The following is an 18,044-nucleotide window of genomic DNA, read 5'->3' as shown; positions in this document are numbered from 1 at the left end:
AACACTTTATTCCTCTTTTTTTCTTCTTATATGAATTTACTGATATTTCAAGACCAGATGCAGGTACATCTTCTATCTGTGTGTTTCTCAACGCTGAATGCATTCTGGATCACCTAAAGAGCTTAAGAAAAATGCAGATTCGAGGTCTCAAACCAACCAATTAAATCAGAATCTGGGGCTGCCAACAGAAAATTGTCACTTGCCATCCGACTCTACAAGGATTAAGTCACTAGCCACTGCAGCCATTGAATTTCAACATACTCTAAAGGAGTTCAGGGTTGAGATCAGGAATGAGCCACTCTGTGCTCTGGGAAAAGCTGGAAGAATAGGCCTTCAGTTAGCTAGATATTTTCAGGAGAAGATTTTATGAGCCCAAATTTTCGCATCTCCTCATATCTAGAAAAGCACTTAAATCATTAATGGTGACATCTGCTCCTCATGACTAGCAGCAACCCTCTGCCTAAATGTGTGCTTAGTTGCATGTATCCCCCTTCACCAAAATCACATGATAATACTGACCTTCCCCCCTACTTCTCTGGACGAGTTCCTCAGATCTATCTGAGATGTTGTCTCCCTAGCTATTGTCCTCATTTTGCCCCATATAAAACTTAACTCACAACTCTCATGTTGTGCATTTTTTTTCAGTCATTAGTCAATGGGAGGCATTTTTGTTTTTTAAAAGTCCTCAGTGATTTTTTTTTTTTCTTTTTGGCTGTGCTAGGTCTTTGTTGTGGCGTGTGGGCTTCTCTCTAGTTGTGGCATGCAGGCTCCAGAGCACGTGGGCTCAGCAGTTGTGGCACACAGGCTCTCTGGTTGTGGCCTGAGGGTTTTGTTGCCCTGTGCATGTGGGATCTTAGGTCCCCAACCAGGGATTGAACCCATGTCCCCTGCATTGGAAGGCGGATTCTTAATCACTGGACCACCAGGGAAGGCCCCCTCAGTGATTCTAATGTGCAGCCAGAGTTAAGAATCACTAGTCATGTCTTTCTCCCATTTTTCTTTTGGTTGTTTATTTTTCTAATTGATTTGTAGAAATTCATTATATATTCTGATACTAATCTTTTAACTCATATGTGTTTACAGGGATATCCTATACAGCTAATGATGCTGTCACTTGATAAAATCTTTCAGGGAAGACTATTAGCACAGAATTCCAAAAGAAATTCATAGTCTTTAACACTCTTGCTGGACACTTACCCTAGGACACACACACACACACACACACACCCCCCTAAATATATTAAAAAATTAAGAAGAATATAACATAAAAACATTGTATAGTTATTGATGCGCTACAGTGAGCTCCTTTTGACAAGAACTAGATTAAGCATGAGGCCTTAGATATAGCAACTTCAATAAATGTTTATTAAATAAAAATAATCTTTTGAAGTTTTTTTAAAAAAGAAAGGAAAATTATATTCTTAATTATTTTTTTAGAGTGGTCAAGTTTGCATAACTGTGACTAGAGGGGAGAAGGAAAGAATTTTTAAATAAAACAACCACTAGTAAAAGTAGAATAATATACCATCATGTAGTCAGAAAATCTGAATACTTCAGGTTTAGCACTTCATTCATTCAATTATTATTTAATGGGAAACCTGCTGTGTGCCAGGTACTGGGATTAAAGTATCCACAGAAGACAAGGTGACTGAAAATTTTAATACTGTACTTGAACAGGGCTCTCAAGGAAAAAATATGTATTTTTTTTATAATGCCCCTCCTAGAAATCCATCAAGCAAATTTATAGGAAGGGATCTAAGACTGGTGCTGACCAGGACATTAGAGTAGAAAAAGAAGTACTTGATGAATAAGATTTTCAAACTATCCTTAAATCAAAAGACATCTCAAGAAATGTCAGAGGAAGACACAAAAGCTCCAATGTATGTCTCCTGTTGCTCTGTCTCAGGATTTGTGTTGGATTTGGTAAGTCCATTGGTCATTGCCTACAGCAGAGGCAGTGAGTCTGCACGTGCTTAGTGGTCTCTGTCTACAGACCAAAAGAACAGTCAGGATTGGGAAGACATCAAGCATGGCTTTTTACAATCCCTGGGCCTCCCTCCTGCTATTTCACAAGTCAACTCAGTTTGTGTGAAAAATGGCTAGACAGAACGAGGACCCTAAACCTACTTGTCAATGTGTTTATGAAACATGGGAACTACAGAAGCACTAAGGTAAGCTTTTATTAATATGAATTTCCCTTATAATAAGGATTAAATGCTGTGCAAAATTTTGAATTACTCATAATCATGAGTTTCTGTTGAAAGTGTTACTGAGTCCAAGCTTATACTGCTTGCAGCACAACAGGTCAATAAGTTGAGAGACAAGGTGTTGAGGCAAGGAATAGCAGCTTTATTTGGAAAGCCAGCAAACTGAGAAGATGGCAGACTAACATCTTAAAGAACCATTTTGTTTGGGCTTGAATACAAGCTTCTTTTATGCTGCAGAGGGGAAGACAGGAGGGAATGAGATCAAGAGGTGAAGGGTGGTTGCAGAATTCTTGGCGCCGGCCAGACCTTGAAGGGGACATGTTAATTCTTTGATATTGCATGTGTTCAACAGAGGCCTGGTCATGATACTCCTGTAAGTCTTCAACAAGTGTTATTTCCTGTCCTAAGACAAATGTTCTTTCCTGTCCTGTAACTCCTTATCTCTATGTGGATACGTGATCAATAAGCAAAGGAGAATTATCTTTCTAATAATTAGGATACCTGTGAGCTAAGCAAAGGCATTTTACCTTTAAAGGTTAAGCATAGGAGGCAGAGTTTCTGGAAGGAAAGGGGCAATTACGTATACTTCAAGCTATAGGTCACAATCCTTTTATAATTAATGTGCCTGAGTGCAGAATTAACAAGGTAATTAGCTATAGAGTGCAAAGATTAGAGCTTTAAAAAAATAGATTCAATATGGAATCAGATTAGTTCTTCCCTGTTACAAGAGGCAATTGCAAAATAATTATTTATAGAGTAAAAGTAACTTGTTTACAGATAGTGCAAACCAGTTTACATTGTCTACTATTGAGGGAAACAGCCAATCTTTGTAAATTCTGCTTTTGGATGAAAAAAAAGCTAATTGCAGGGACTTCCCTGGTGGTGCAGTGGTTAAGGCTAGGTGTTCCCAATGCAGGGGGCCTGGGTTCAAACCCTGGTCGGGGAAACTAGATCCCACATACATGCCACAACTAAGAGTTCACATGCCACAACTAAGGAGCCCGTCTGCTGCAACTAAGGAGCCTGCCTGTTGCAACTAAGGAGCCTGCCTGCCGCAACTAATACCTAGCACAACCGAAAAAAAAAGCTAATTGCAAAAGATCAAAAAGAAATAGTCCCCAAATACTTGGTTACCATTTGCTACTTTTCCGTCGATAGGGAAATGGAACAAGTTACATGTAATAAGCACCATATAGGACAAAGGATGGCTCTGTCATCCTTGAAGAAAAATAAAATTCACATTAAAGGATACCTCTATGGACACGGAGATACATAAATGTGTTAAACGAGAAGGTTAGCGAAGTCTCTGATCATTCAATTCCAATGTGTGGTGGATTTTCACCACCAATAAGCAATTCTTGGGCACCACCCTAGTGTCCTATAATTCAACTCAGTTATGACACTATCTGCCTGGAGATAACATCAGATCCCATGGGTTATGGGCTCAGTTCTACAAGTCTGCCTCTCTCCCACTTCAGATGCCAATTCCAAGCCCAGGTTGTTAACTCTGCTTCTGACACAACTGGCTATAAGTCAGAGGTTCCCAAAACCAGCTTTCTGGTTCAATTAATTTGCTAGAGTGGTTGACAGAACTCAGGAAAACATTTTACTTACTAGATTGCTCATTTGTTATAAAAAGATATAACTCAGGAACAGCCTGATGGAAGAGACACCCAGGGCAAGCTAGGGGGAAAGGGTGGGGAGCTTCCATGCCTTCTCCGGGTGCATCACTCTCCAAATCTCCACATTTTCACCAACTCAGAAGCTCTCAGAACCCCATCCTTTTGGGTTTTTAATGGAGACTTCATTACAGAGGCTTGATTGATTAAATAATGATGGGCCACTTGTGATTGATTCAAGCTCCAGCCTCTCTCCCCTCCTCAGAGGTCAGGGGTGGGACTGAAAGTTTTAACCCTCCAATCACTTGGTTGGTTCTCTTGACAATTAGCCCCCATCTGTCAATGTGATTCAAAAGTCACTTCATTAATATAACAAAAAATATCTTTGTCACTCTCATCTCTTAGGAAATTCTAAGGATTTTAGGGGCTCTGGGCCAGGAATGAGGTTGAAGACCAAATATATATTTCTTATTATAAATCACCACATTTATAGAAAAGAGAGCAAACATTTGTAAATCGTTACTTGGGGGGAGGGGGAGGGACTAAAGGTAGAGGATAAAGAAAGGGGTACTTTCCCTCTGTCTTCCATTTCCTCAAAATACTTGAATTTTCTGTAGTGTTAAGTATTTATATATTATTTATGTGATAAAATTAAGGCAACATTTTTTTTAATCTTTTTAACAGAATTCAGCAGTTAATAAAAAAATTATACTTGCTTTTCAGATTTGATGCAAGGATGCACTCATTCACTCAATCATTCATTTAAGTCCCTAATTATTAAGCTCATAAGGTGCCAGGCATAAGGGCCTCAGCAATGAACAAGCTGGATCTACTCCCTAATGTGAGAGAGCCCAAATTCTAATGGGGAAAGACACAGGATAAACAGCTAAGCTACAGCTCAGTTGGGGTAAAGGTGCTCTAACCTAGGTGTACCTGAGGAGCCTTGCTTACACAGAATGGCCAGGTAAGACTTTGAGGATGTGAAATTTAAGCTGAGGCCTGAAGGCAGTCATCTGTGCTTGAAGAGCCATCTAGGAAAAGGAAAGAACTTAGCGTGTTCTAGAAAGAAGAAACTTCCCAATTCTGCATAACTAAGAACAAATAGATTCTGACCCAGGCACAGGCTGTGTGAATTCCTAGACATTAGAGCAGCAGGATAGGGGAAGTAGACCCTTCCTTTAAGCCCTAAAGACACTAACAAAGAAGTTTCTTAGTAGACCACAGGGCCATATTCAACTTCTCTTGGAGCAAGTCTGACCCTGGATACAGTACATTTGGAAAACAGAAAAGTTACTCAGGCTCTTTGAAAAATATACTTGAAATACCTTTTCTGGTTGACTCCATGAAATCCTGCTGTCCTTCCCCAGCCAATTACCAAACAGCCTTTCCATTCCATGTTACATGGTTTTCCTTTTCCTACTTTCCACTGGTAAGGGACTAGTAAGCCCTGCAGTTCTTCTCCATGCCAGAGCATCATTTTTCACCCCTGAGAGTCACACACAAATACCTGCAAGCATGACTCATGAAAGCAAAAGAGCCATGGCTTTCTGACAGAAGAATGTAGGATATGTGAGGTAGGGTCATATTGTTTTTATTCTCTCTAAAGGTATTGGAAGCAGTCTGACCATCTGTTAGCTGTGATGCCACTTTGTGGTCTATTCCTAACTATATTATGTATGTTTGGCATATAGGGAGAAGGGAGAGAAGAGGCTGCCAGCATCTGAGCATCTGAGGCTGCTTTGTTTATATAGAACTCATATTAGGACATCTGCTCAGTGGAAGAGTCTGAGACTTTTGTACCTAGGGTTACTGGAGGCATGTTCAGTTAACATTTTCTCTAAGACCACAGTTCTATGCTAAGTCAACTTAGCGCACTTTGCTCATCAAGGACTAGAGTTGTTATGTTTTACTGTAAAACATGTTTTTTTTTAATATATTTTATTTATGTATTTGGTTGCAGCAGGTCTTAGTTGTGGCACATGGTTTCCTTAGTTGCAGCAGCCAGGCTCCTTAGTTGTAGCATGTGAACTCTTAGTTGTGGCATGCATGTGGGATTTAGTTCCCTGACCAGGGATTGAACCCGGGCCCCCTGCATTGGGAGCATGGAGTCGTAACCACTGCACAACCAGGGAATTCCCTGGAAAGCATGGCTTTTGATGTCAAATATGCCTGGGCCTAAATCCCAGCACCTGAGGGATTCTGATATTCACCTTTCTGAGATTCTGTTGCCTGTTTTCAAAGGACTAAAATGAGAAAATACATGTCAAGTGATTAACACTGTGTCTATTAGTCAGATTTTGCTGTGATAATAATCCCCCAGTTTTAGTGGCTTACAACTCAAGCATTTATTTCTCAGAGTTTTGCAGGTAGGTTATGGTTGGGTTCTAGATGTCTTCTCATCTGGGGACCAAGGTTAAAGGAGCAGCTCCTTTATGGGATATGCTTTTCTCATGATGGAGGACAGGAGCAGAAGAGGGTTAGCAGAAACCTGGACTTGGTACTAGCATGTTGTCACTTCAGCCCAGTCCATTGTACAAAATAAGTCCCTATGTGGAGGGAGGGAAGGATGAATATTTGAGCAACAGTAACACAATCTATAAACTAAGTTGGGAACATGACAGGTACTCAACAAATGTTAGCCTCCATCCTTTTCCCAGTGCCTGTAAGGATTCAATAAATGAATGTGATAATGATAAGCTAACTCTGTAGCCAGCCCAAACTTTTGACATAAAGTTGGCTGGCCGCCCTCCACGCTGGCCCCAAATACCTTTGCCTTCATCAGTCTTATTGTCCAGAACTGTTCCACCATTTCCAGATCTAATCCTGTATTCCTCACTCTGACCACTTGTTTCACTCTCCCCTGCAGCACCTCACTTAAACTTGTGCCCTGACAACTGGTAGAGACCCCTCACTTTCCACCTTCTCCATAATCCCAACAGTCCTGGGACCACACAGGATCCTGCCACTCTAGGCTCTGTTTGCTGGGCACATCGTGATGATGTGACCCAGAATTTGGCATCAATCACCAACATCTTTGCCACTGAAACAGGGTGTCAAGCATAAACACTTAGCCCAAGCTACCCAAATAATTGAAAACATAGTCTATAGTCATATGGTCATATCACATAGTTATTTTTGGATGTAAGTCTGTACATTTTAATAAACTCTGGGTTTTAAATGACTTTTCAGTGATATAGTTATGGGTGGAAGGAGAGAGTTTGAGGTGGGCACAAGAACTAGTTGGCAACCCTAACTAAAAGAAATGAAAAATTTATACACAACTGAGGTTAAGAAGACTTTGAATATCACTTGCTTCAAGTCCCTTAGTTTACAAATGAGAAAACTGAGATGGACAGATAACTATTTGTAGCAAATTATGAGCAGAAACCAAGTTTCCTCATTTAGAGAAGAGCTAACACCTATCCTTCTCAAACTCTTCCAAAATATAGCAGAGGGAGGAACACCCCCAAATTCCTTCTACGAGGCCACCATCACCTTGATACCAAAACCAGACAAGGATGTCACAAAGAAAGAACACTACAGGCCAATATCACTGATGAACATAGATGCAAAAATCCTCAACAAAATACTAGCAAACAGAATCCAACAGCACATTAAAAGGATCATAAACCATGATCAAGTGGGGTTTATTACAGGAATGAAAGGATTCTTCAATATATGCAAATCTATCAATGTGGTAAACCATATTAAAAAATTGAAGGAGAAAAACCATATGATCATCTCAATAGATGCAGAGAAATCTTTTGACCAAATTCAACACCCATTTATGATAAAAACCCTGCAGAAAGTAGGCATAGAGGGAACTTTCCTCAACATAATAAAGGCCATATATGACAAGCCCACAGCAAACATCATCCTCAATGGTGAAAAGCTGAAAGCATTTCCACTAAGATCAGGAACAAGACAAGGTTGCCCACTCTCACCACTCTTATTCAACATAGTTTTGGAAGTTTTAGCCACAGCAATCAGAGAAGAAAAAGAAATAAAAGGAATCCAAATCAGAAAAGAAGAAGTAAAGCTGTCAGTGTTTGCAGATGACATGATTCTATAGATAGAGAATCCTAAAGATGCTACCAGAAAACTACTAGAGCTAATCAAGGAATTTGGTAAAGTAGCAGGATACAAAATTAATGCACAGAAATCTCTGGCATTCCTATATACTAATGATGAAAAATCTGAAAGTGAAATCAAGAAAACACTCCCATTTACCATTGCAACATAAAGAATAAAATATCTAGGAATAAACCTACCTAAGGAGACAAAAGACCTGTATGCAGAAAATTATAAGACACTGATGAAAGAAATTAAATGGTACAAACAGATGGAGAGGTATACTATGTTCTTGGATTGGAAGAATCAACATTGTGAAAATGACTCTACTACCCAAAGCAATCTATAGATTCAATGCAATCCCTATCAAACTACCACTGGCATTTTTCACAGAACTAGAACAAAAAATTTCACAATTTGTATGGAAACACAAAAGACTGCGAATAGCCAAAGCAATCTTGAGAACGAAAAAAGGAGCTGGAGGAATCAGGCTCCCTGACTTCAGACTATACTACAAAGCTACAGTAATCAAGACAGTATGGTACTGGCACAAAAACAGAAAGGTAGATCAATGGAACAGGATAGAAAGCCCACAGATAAACCCACGCACATATGGACACCTTATGTTTGATAAAGGTGGCAGGAATGTACAGTAGAGAAAGGATAGCCTCTTCAATAAGTGGTGCCGGGAAAACTGGACAGGTACATGTAAAAGTATGAGATTAGATCACTCCCTAACACCATACACAAAAATAAGCTCAAAATGGATTAAAGACCTAAATGTAAGGCCAGAAACTATCAAACTCTTAGAGGAAAACATAGGCAGAACACTCTGTGACATAAATCACAGCAAGATCCTTTCTGACCCACCTCCTAGAGTAATGGAAATAAAAACAAAAATAAACAAATGGGACCTAATGAAAATTAAAAGCTTTTGCACAGCAAAAGAAACCATAAACAAGACCAAAAGACAACCCTCAGAATGGGAGAAAATATTTGCAAATGAAGCAACTGACAAAGGATTAATCTCCAAAATTTACAAGCAGCTCATGCAGCTCAATAACAAAAAAACAAACAACCCAATCCAAAAATGGGCAGAAGACCTAAATAGACATTTCTCCAAAGAAGATATACAGACTGCCAACAAACACATGAAAGAATGCTCAACATCATTAATCATTAGAGAAATGCAAATCAAAACTACAATGAGATATCATCTCACACCAGTCAGAATGGCCATCATCAAAAAATCCAGAAACAATAAATGCTGGAGAGGGTGTGGAGAAAAGGGAACCCTCTTGCACTGCTGGTGGGAATGTGAATTGGTTCAGCCACTATGGAGAACAGTATGGAGGTTCCTTAAAAAACTACAAATAGAACTACCATATGACCCAGCAATCCCACTACTGGGCATATACCCTGAGAAATACAAAATTCAAAAGGATTCATGTACCAAAATGTTCATTGCAGCTCTATTTACAATAGCCCGGAGATGGAAACAACCTAAGTGCCCATCATCGGATGAATGGATAAAGAAGATGTGGCACATATATACAATGGAATATTACTCAGCCATAAAAAGAAACGAAATTGAGCTATTTGTAATGAGGTGGATAGACCTAGAGTCTGTCATACAGAGTGAAGTAAATCAGAAAGAAAAAGACAAATACTGTATGCTAACACATATATATGGAATTTAAGGAAAAAAATGTCATGAAGAACCTAGGGGTAAGGCAGGAATAAAGACGCAGACCTACTGGAGAACAGACTTGAGGATATGGGGAGGGGGAAGGGTGAGCTGTGACAGGGTGAGAGAGAGTCATGGACATATACACACTAACAAACGTAAGGTAGATAGCTAGTGGGAAGCAGCCGCATGGCACTGGGATATTGGCTCGGTGCTTTGTGACAGCCTGGAGGGGTGGGATAGGGAGAGTGGGAGGGAGGGAGATGGAAGAGGGAAGACATATGGGAATATATGTATATGTATAACTGATTCACTTTGTTATAAAGCAGAAACTAACACACCATTGTAAAGCAATTATACCCCAATAAAGATGTTAAAAAAAAAAAAAAAAGAAAGAAACCAAGTTTCCTGAATCCCAGGCCAGAGCTTTTCCTACTATATCAAAACAGAGTAGAAGAAACCAGCTGGCTACCAACAGTCCTAAACCCCAGAACCGGGATGAAAGAAGAGGGTAGTTGTGTTAATTTAGTCTTAGAGAGAGGAAAGATATGTTTAATGGAGCCCATGGCACGGAGGAGAACATCAGAAGCAGTGGGTAGATTGTTGGGGGTGTCAGCATTTGGGTTTCAGCTAGTTTGGCCTTCTATATATTGTCCTGCCTGTGAGCATTCACCATCTTGACAGGAGCTACGTTAGGTCATCAGGATGAGAGCTGCCTCCTGGGGAATTTCCTCTCCCTGATAATGATTATAAGGATGGTAAGGACAAAGTCCTTGAGGTAGGAGATAGATGAGCCCCAGGCTGAGCAACTGCAACAGGTCTCCTGCTGAGGCTCCAAGGTATGACACTAGCAGGAACATCAGGCCCTGACTAGGTAAAAGACAAAGTGACCACATTTTTCCTCATTCTTGTGGTCAAGAGGATTTCCCAGCCCACACATGCACAGGGAAGGTCCTCAGTCTAGGGAAGGGGTCAAAAGGAGGGAGTGGCTGCCAGTCCATAACATGTCCTGCCAACCTCCCAGAAACCTTCATGCTGGAATCTATTTTGGCTGAGAGATGCACATGCTCCCACCAGGAAGGACCCTAAGTCAGGCCAAATATGGGCACAAACAAGATGATTGGCTGGAGACAACCCAGAATACTGCCCCCATATAAGCAATCTATGCCACCCCTATTGCACGTAACTCAGAATTTGTCTGTGTGCTCTTCCGCACATACTTTCCTTCTGATAAATGCTTTGTTTGCTTCACAATCTCTGTCTCTTTGCTGAATTCTTTCTTCAAAGAAGATGAGGACCGAGGTCCTGCTTTCCAGCCATCTTGCCCCCCTCCCCTCAAAATCTGCCTGAGCCTAAATATTGAGGATGGTGCATTCCCTATACAGATAGCCAAGGGCTTTGGGAGTGTGTGATCCCCACAGTTCCCTTGTGAGGTAATGGATGTGTCATCAGGAATATCTAAGGGCCCTTCTTGTGAAAGGGATGAATAATCTGGTACAGGCAATAAAAACTTGATTCCCAGACCCTTAGTCTAATTATCAAATTATTATGATTTCTAAAAAAAAGAATTACCAACACAGTTGGCTCTACATATCCATGGGTTTCACATCCACAGATGCAATCAACCGAGGATCAAAAATACTCGAAAAAAAATAATTCCAGAAAGTTCCAAAATGCAAAACTTGAATTTGTCACCTTGGCAACTATTTACATAGCATTTACATTTTATTTGGTAGCATAAGTAATCCAGAGATGCTTTAAAGTATACGAGAGGATGTGCTTGGGTTATATGCAAATACTGTGTCATTTTTTTGTAAGGGACTTTAGCCTCTGGGGATTTAGGTATCCACAGGGATCCTGGGTCTAATCCCTCGTGGATGTTGAGGGATGACTGTATATTTCATTATAATGAGATGTATGGATTATTTGACTGGAGTCATGAGTCATGGTGTCTAGAAGCCCTTCCATAAGAAGGGGGAAAAAAAGAAGAAAGGAAGGAAGGATAAAATGGAGTCAAGATGTTTCAACAATATTCTTAAGAGGTATATAGTTCAGCGTAGGGGTAAATATACCAAGTGCCATTTGCTGAGATCTGTGGATGCAAGTGTCAGTGCCTAGGTGAAAGAGGAGTCAGTCTTCACAGGTAGATGGTCATGGAAGAAAATTCTGACCTTCATTTGGTGTTGAATTCCAATTATGAAGAGTTAATGATCTGTAACACATTAGCCAACAATATACTTCTAGGAATTCTGTGAATGTTTTTTGCAAATAAAGAATATTTGTTTTAGATGTACAATTTCCTCAAGTTAGCTCTGTTGTAATTTTATACTTTACTTTTACAGTGGTGGGGCCCAGAGTAGGCTGCCCCAAAATATGCCTCAATAGTGTATTGATTATTTTGAATTAAAGTTGCTTAAGAACTTAAGGACTGTACACAGCCAGTGCAAGAGGAACACATGGACCCTCCTTTCTGTCTCCCCAAAAGCAGGAAATAAATTTCCCCTGTGAAAGAATACCCTTATCGCCAGAGATAGGGAATTGGTGCTGAGAAGCCTCTATAAACAAGCCTTGTTACATTTAACATTTACTACCACAAGCCCCAACTCTGTTTAGATTCTTCACTGATTGAGCACCCAAAACCTAAGTTTCTTTGTCCTGTCAATTCCTCACAAATGTATTGTTTCTTTGTCTAAAAAGTTTAAAAGCTGCCTGCTTTGGCCACTTCTTAGGTCCCATTTCTATAGATCTGTGTGTGCACAAATTAAAATTTGTTTACTTTTCTCCTGTTAAACTGTCTTGTGTCAATTTAATTATTAGTCCAGCCACAAGAACTCAGGAGGGGTAGGGGGGAAATTTTCCCCTCCCTGATGATGGCACGGTATTAGAAATGAGTAGGGAGTGGCAGAAGGTGGGAGCTATAGTCCCTCAGTCTGAGCACTTCTGAGCACTGACGGCATGGGAATTTTCAATGATTTACTGAGCACTTAACCCACACACTGTGCCAAGCAAGGAGGGTGCTCAGTGTACTTTGCCTTGTCCATATACTGGAAACCGCTTCGTAGCTGTTGTGAACAACATTTAATTGCCAGCATTACACCCATTTCACAGAAGTTAACTAAGAAGACTGAGAGCTTAAATGACTTCCTAAATCAGCAGCTGACCTGGGACAGAAAGCCAGAATCTTGGCTCTTTTGATGGTTTGAGTCTTGAAGAAAATATTTTCATTCCAGCTTGATCCAAATAACTTATCTGGAGTCTTGCTAGCAAGGAGACCTTGAAAGGACACCTGGTTAGTCTGAAGCAAAATAAAATGAAATAAAGCTTAAAATCCTTTTCAAGATTTTTTTATGTGAACCATAAAGCTAGCCTCCTCTGTAATTATGATCATTGCCTTTTTATTCTGCATGAGTCACATCTGGGCCCCCGAGGTCTCTGGCCTCTGCAGCAGCAGAAGTCCTTCCTCAGACACTTTGCATGTCCCACACTCAGTCTGTGGAGGTTTATAAAGGAAACGGGACATTCAAAGGCCCATTGGACAGGGCAGCCTTGAGGTTTTTTTAAATTGTGGTAAGATATATAACATGAAGTTTCCGATTTTAATCATAGCAAACAGAGGCATATTTGGGTAGTCTTTTTGAGCTGTGAATATTTTTTTCTAGTTAACAATGAGATGGCCTTGCACTTTGAGCCCAGCTGAGAATCCCAGGACATTTTAAATCTCCAGGAAAATGAACAACATTTCAGTCAGTTTCTTTTGTCTTTTTCTGTCTTTTTTTTTTTTAAGACCTAATTGGATTTATTAAATGATTCATGAATCGGGCAGCATCCCATCCAGCAAGTAGAAAAGTGCTCTTCAGCCAGTTTCTAATAACTCTCTTACTTACTGCCGAGAGACAGCTGCTTTAAGCAGGTCTTTTAATTTCTTTTATTATTATTTTATTTTTAATTCTGATAAAATACCACCTTAACCATTCTTAGGTATACAGTTAGGTGGTATTAAGTACATTCATATTGTTGTGCAACCATTGCCACTGTCCATCTCCAGAAATTTTTATCTTCCCAAACTAAAACTCTGTCCCCATTAAACACTGACTCCATAATATTCTGACACCAACTAGGATTATGCTCCCAATCACAGTGTGTGGGTCCTTTCCTCACCAAGTAATTCTGACACCAGCTGCATGTCCTACAATTCAACTCAATTCTTATACTATCTACCCAGAGATAGCATCAGATCCCACAGGTTAAGAGATCAGTCCCACAAGGCAGCCTCCAGCCCCCCACTTCAGATGCCAATAGCAAGTCTTCTTGTCACTTGTGCTTCTGACAGGTTGCCTATAAATCAGATGTTCCCAACTTCTAGAGGATGCTTCTATAATGGATTGATTTGAGGCATTTCAGAGAGGTTATGAGGGCTAGAAGGACCCTTGACTAGCTGTTCAACCTCTCTTTACCTTAATGCACTTCCAGTCTTCCCATCTCCCAGGAATTTTTGAGGTTCACACACATAGGATACTGGTGAAGAGCTAAGTGGTAACAAGTGTAAATTACCAATTTCAGCCATGACGGTGACTGATTAAGTGGGGTTTGAAAACTACAGTGGAGGGTGGCCAGCGGGAGGTGTGTTTCCTTGCTAGAGCAAAGTCCCTCAGCATGAAGTGCAGTGCAGCACAACTGCCTCGTGTGCTTAAACTGGTAAGGTCCTGGACCACACTTCAGTGAGTCTGCAGGAAGGCTTCCTGCCCCCGCCCTGAGCCTCTCCTGGTGTGGTTGGCATGCTGTTTCCTGCTGGACACTGGGAGAGAAAGGCCCTATGACTTTACGCCCCTTACTGTGGTCTCCATTTAAGACTGGGTTCTTCTGTGTGCGTTTATCTTATGCTCCACTCCATCAAGTCAATAACTGCGGGTTAGAAGTCCACAAGGGTTTTATTTCAGAGCAAGTACTTCTGGCTAACATAATGTGCTTACTTGGGTGGTTGTCTATGGAAGTCAACATACTTGTAAAGTTTTTTGTTATTTGCTCTTTTATGTTACGTAAATGCTTGGCGTATTAATCTCTGGCTGAGCTGATGGCAAAATACATAACCTCCAAACTACATTATTTGGTGTGATTTGTTAATTAAACTAATATATTTTCCATGTATGCCCATTACATTACTATGTGATAAAGAATGTGAAATGTGTCATCAGAACAGAAAGCCTAAATTTGGTAGTCAGGGAAGGCTTCCTGAAGGAAATGACACCTAACCCTAAAGGATGGGTAGAAGTTATCCAGGTAAAGAGGGAAAGGAAGAGTGTTCTAGTCAGACGGAACAATAAGAAATGTTGGAAGAACTGAAATTCAGTTATTATGCAGGAGTACATGGTGAGGGTGGCAGGAAATGGGGAGAGGAAAAGCTGGAAAGATGGGCAGAGGCCTTGGTGTCAGGGTAAGATGATTAGACTTTATCTTAAGATAAGGGCATTAAACATTTTAAGGAGGTGTCCATGATCAGATTTTAGTTTTAGAAAGATTACTCTTTAATGTTAAAGGAGGAGTAAGATGATCAGCTTTTCTTTTTAGAAAGAGTCACTTGTCTATAAGGAGTTAAGGGAGGTCTAAAAGTATCTAAGGAGGGTACCATTGTAAGGTTTTTAGGACAGTGACAAGATGAGATATGCATTTGAAAAGAATCTCTCCTCTAGAAAGAGTTTTAAAAGGTATAAAGGGTTAATTCCCTGGCGACCGAGGGAGGGAACAGTGTCAAGGTGAGAGTCAAGACCTCCACCATGTCCTCCCTCTGCTTCATTTGCCAACGCTGCAGCCAGCCCCTGAAACTGAATCAGTCCATGGAGACCTCTCAAGAACCTGAAGCTTTGATGCTCATCCCAGCTCAGGGGGAGCCAGGAAAAACCCAGGAGGGAGACCCTCCTTCCAGGGAGGAGGCAGATTTTGAAAATCTACAGGAAGGTGCCTCGTACAGGACCCTTCCTGGCCTCCCTGGTGGCAGAACGTCCTGGGACAATCCTGACAGCTTCACCCTGCTTGGGAATTTGGGCTCCCTGAGAACTCTCAGTAACATCCAGAAGGCTGCAAGCGACATGTTTGACATCCTCTCTGGTGAAACAGATGTGGACCACCCCATGTGTGAGGACTGTACTGACAATCTTTTAGAGCAACTGGACGTCCAACTCACCATCACAGAATCTGAGATTCAGAGCTACAAACGCTGTTTGGAGACCAGGGAGTTGATAAGTGAGGAGAGGGAGTCGCTGCAGGAGAAGCTGAAGGGCCTGGAGCTGGAGGAAACGAGGCTGGTCCAGGAGCTGGAGGAGGTGGAAAAGAACCGAGAAAGAGCAGCAGCAGATCTCGAGGCAGCCCAGGCAGAGACTGAGATGCTGGACCAGCAAGAAAAGCAGTACCAGAAGGACTACAGTAAATTGAAATGGCAACAACTAGAACTACATGACGAGCTGAGTAGTGTGGAGAAGCGGCTATGGTACGCCCAGATCCAGTGGCACCAGCTGGAGAAAACCAGTATCTTTAATGCCACATTTGAGATCTGGCATGATGGCCCCTTAACTACCATCAATAACTTCAGATTGGGCTGCCTCCCCACTGTCCCTGTGTGCTGGAATGAGATTAACATAGCCTGGGGACAGACAGCCTTGCTGCTCCTTGCCCTGTCCAATACAATTGGACTGGAGTTTCAGAGGTACCGACTCATCCCCTGTGGAAACCATTCCTATCTGAAGTCTCTAACAGATGACTGCATTGAGCTGCCATTGTTCTCTAATGGGAAGCGGAATGTTTTCTTGCATAACAAATTTGACCAGGCTATGATGGCTTTCCTGGACTGCATGCAGCAGTTCAAGGAACTGGCTGAGAAAGGTGGGTCAGGTCTCTGTTTGCCCTACAAGATTCATGTGAAGAAAGGCCTGATGGAAGACCCCGGAAGCAGTGGTGGATTCTACTCCATCAGAACCCACTTGAACACAGAGGAGGAGTGGACAAAAGCACTCAAGCTTATGCTTATAAATTTTGAGTGTAGTCTCACTTGGGTCTCCTTAAGATATTGTCAAAAATAACTTTTTTTCTATGAGAGAGAGATTTTTTTTTTTTGCTTTAAGATTTTATTTGTGAAATGTTATCAGATAAAATTTAAAACTGAAGAATATGTTTATAATTTAAAAAATGGATGGCCATACAGGCACTAATTTAAGATTATTGTCCAGAGCAAACCAAAAGACTTTGCTTTGTCCTCCCTCTCCCTTTCTTCCCAGACAAACATTCAAAATGACAAAGGTGAAATCATAGGTTGACAAGATTATTCCTCCTTAAGAAGGGATAAAGATTGCAGAGAGAACTGAGGGGTGGGTGGGGGGTGAGAGGATGAGGTAGTAAGGAGAGAGGTGGAGGTCTTTAATTTTTTATGAGGAAAGTACTTGGACCATTTTATGTAGTGGAACTTTGGAGTCAGGAAGTAAATGTTGAAAAAGATTATTACATTTCTGCTGTGATATACAGTGTAAACCCTTCCTCTTCATCCCAGAAAAACTTTCAATAAAGTTCAACACTTTCTTCAATGATTTAAAGTGAAAAGTGTGTCATTGGGCTGTGCCATTATGTTGAGACTAACCTGGAGGTGAGGGGCTGTGGTGGCCAGAGAGGACTGGTAACATTTCTGCTGATCAGTGGTCAGGTAAGGGTCACAAGGTGAGCCCTTACAGAGAGCTGAAGGTTGTAAAAGCCAGAGGACTTTTTAAAAATGCAAATTGTGGAACTTCCCTGACAGTCCAGTGGTTAAGACTCTGCCTTTCCACTGCAGGGGGCATGGGTTCCATCCCTGGTTGGGGAACTAAGATCCCACATGCCACTGCGCCGTGCAGTGAAGCCAAAAAATTAAAAAAAAAAAAAAATCAAATTGTGTTATGTCATTTACCTGCTTCTCCATTGCTCTCAGAATAAAGTCCCAAATTCTTACCATGGCTTTCAGCCTGGGTGATCTGTCCTGCCTGCCTCTCTAGGCTCACCTTATACTGCTCCCAGCTCCTTTCTGTTCCCAAACATGCTAAGTCCATTCTCCATCTGGTCTTTGCCCATGCTCTTCTCTGTGTGTTTTCTAACCAAACTACAAACTTCCTGAGAGCTACTTTAGCTTAGTAGTCCAGATGGTGCCTAGAACAGCCTCTCATACATACTCAGCATCTGTAAATGGAAGTCATTGCTGTGGAAAATGTGAACAGAAGTTGACTAATTTGTCACAGGCTCAGAGGTAATAGAAAACTCCTAGGAGATTGGTTAAATGAATTAAGGTCCAAGCATATAATGGAATACCATGTAGGTATTAAGATGTTACAGAAGAATATTTACATAATATTTAATGAAATTGCTTACCATATATTAAGTAAAAAGATTAGGTTATAAAACATGCAATATAAACTGAATATTTAAAAGTAGTTAGAGAAAAAATAACTC

At 40.9% G+C, this 18,044-nt stretch overlaps 1 protein-coding gene across 1 annotated transcript; it reads left to right on the top strand.

Annotated features, from left to right (window-relative positions):
* Nucleotides 1-15,355: 15,355 nt before the first annotated feature.
* BECN2 (beclin 2) lies at nucleotides 15,356-16,654 on the top strand (the record flags this gene model as incomplete). The annotated part of the gene is made up of 1 exon (XM_079927034.1): nucleotides 15,356-16,654. One exon carries the CDS (start codon nucleotides 15,356-15,358, stop codon nucleotides 16,652-16,654), a length of 1,299 nt encoding a protein of 432 aa, XP_079783160.1.
* Nucleotides 16,655-18,044: the final 1,390 nt, after the last annotated feature.

This window comes from Stenella coeruleoalba, assembly GCF_951394435.1.
Source record: "Stenella coeruleoalba genome assembly, chromosome: 1".
Lineage (NCBI taxonomy): Eukaryota > Metazoa > Chordata > Mammalia > Artiodactyla > Delphinidae > Stenella > Stenella coeruleoalba.
Note: the sequence above shows the minus strand (reverse complement) of the source record. Positions and strands in the feature narration are given on the sequence as shown.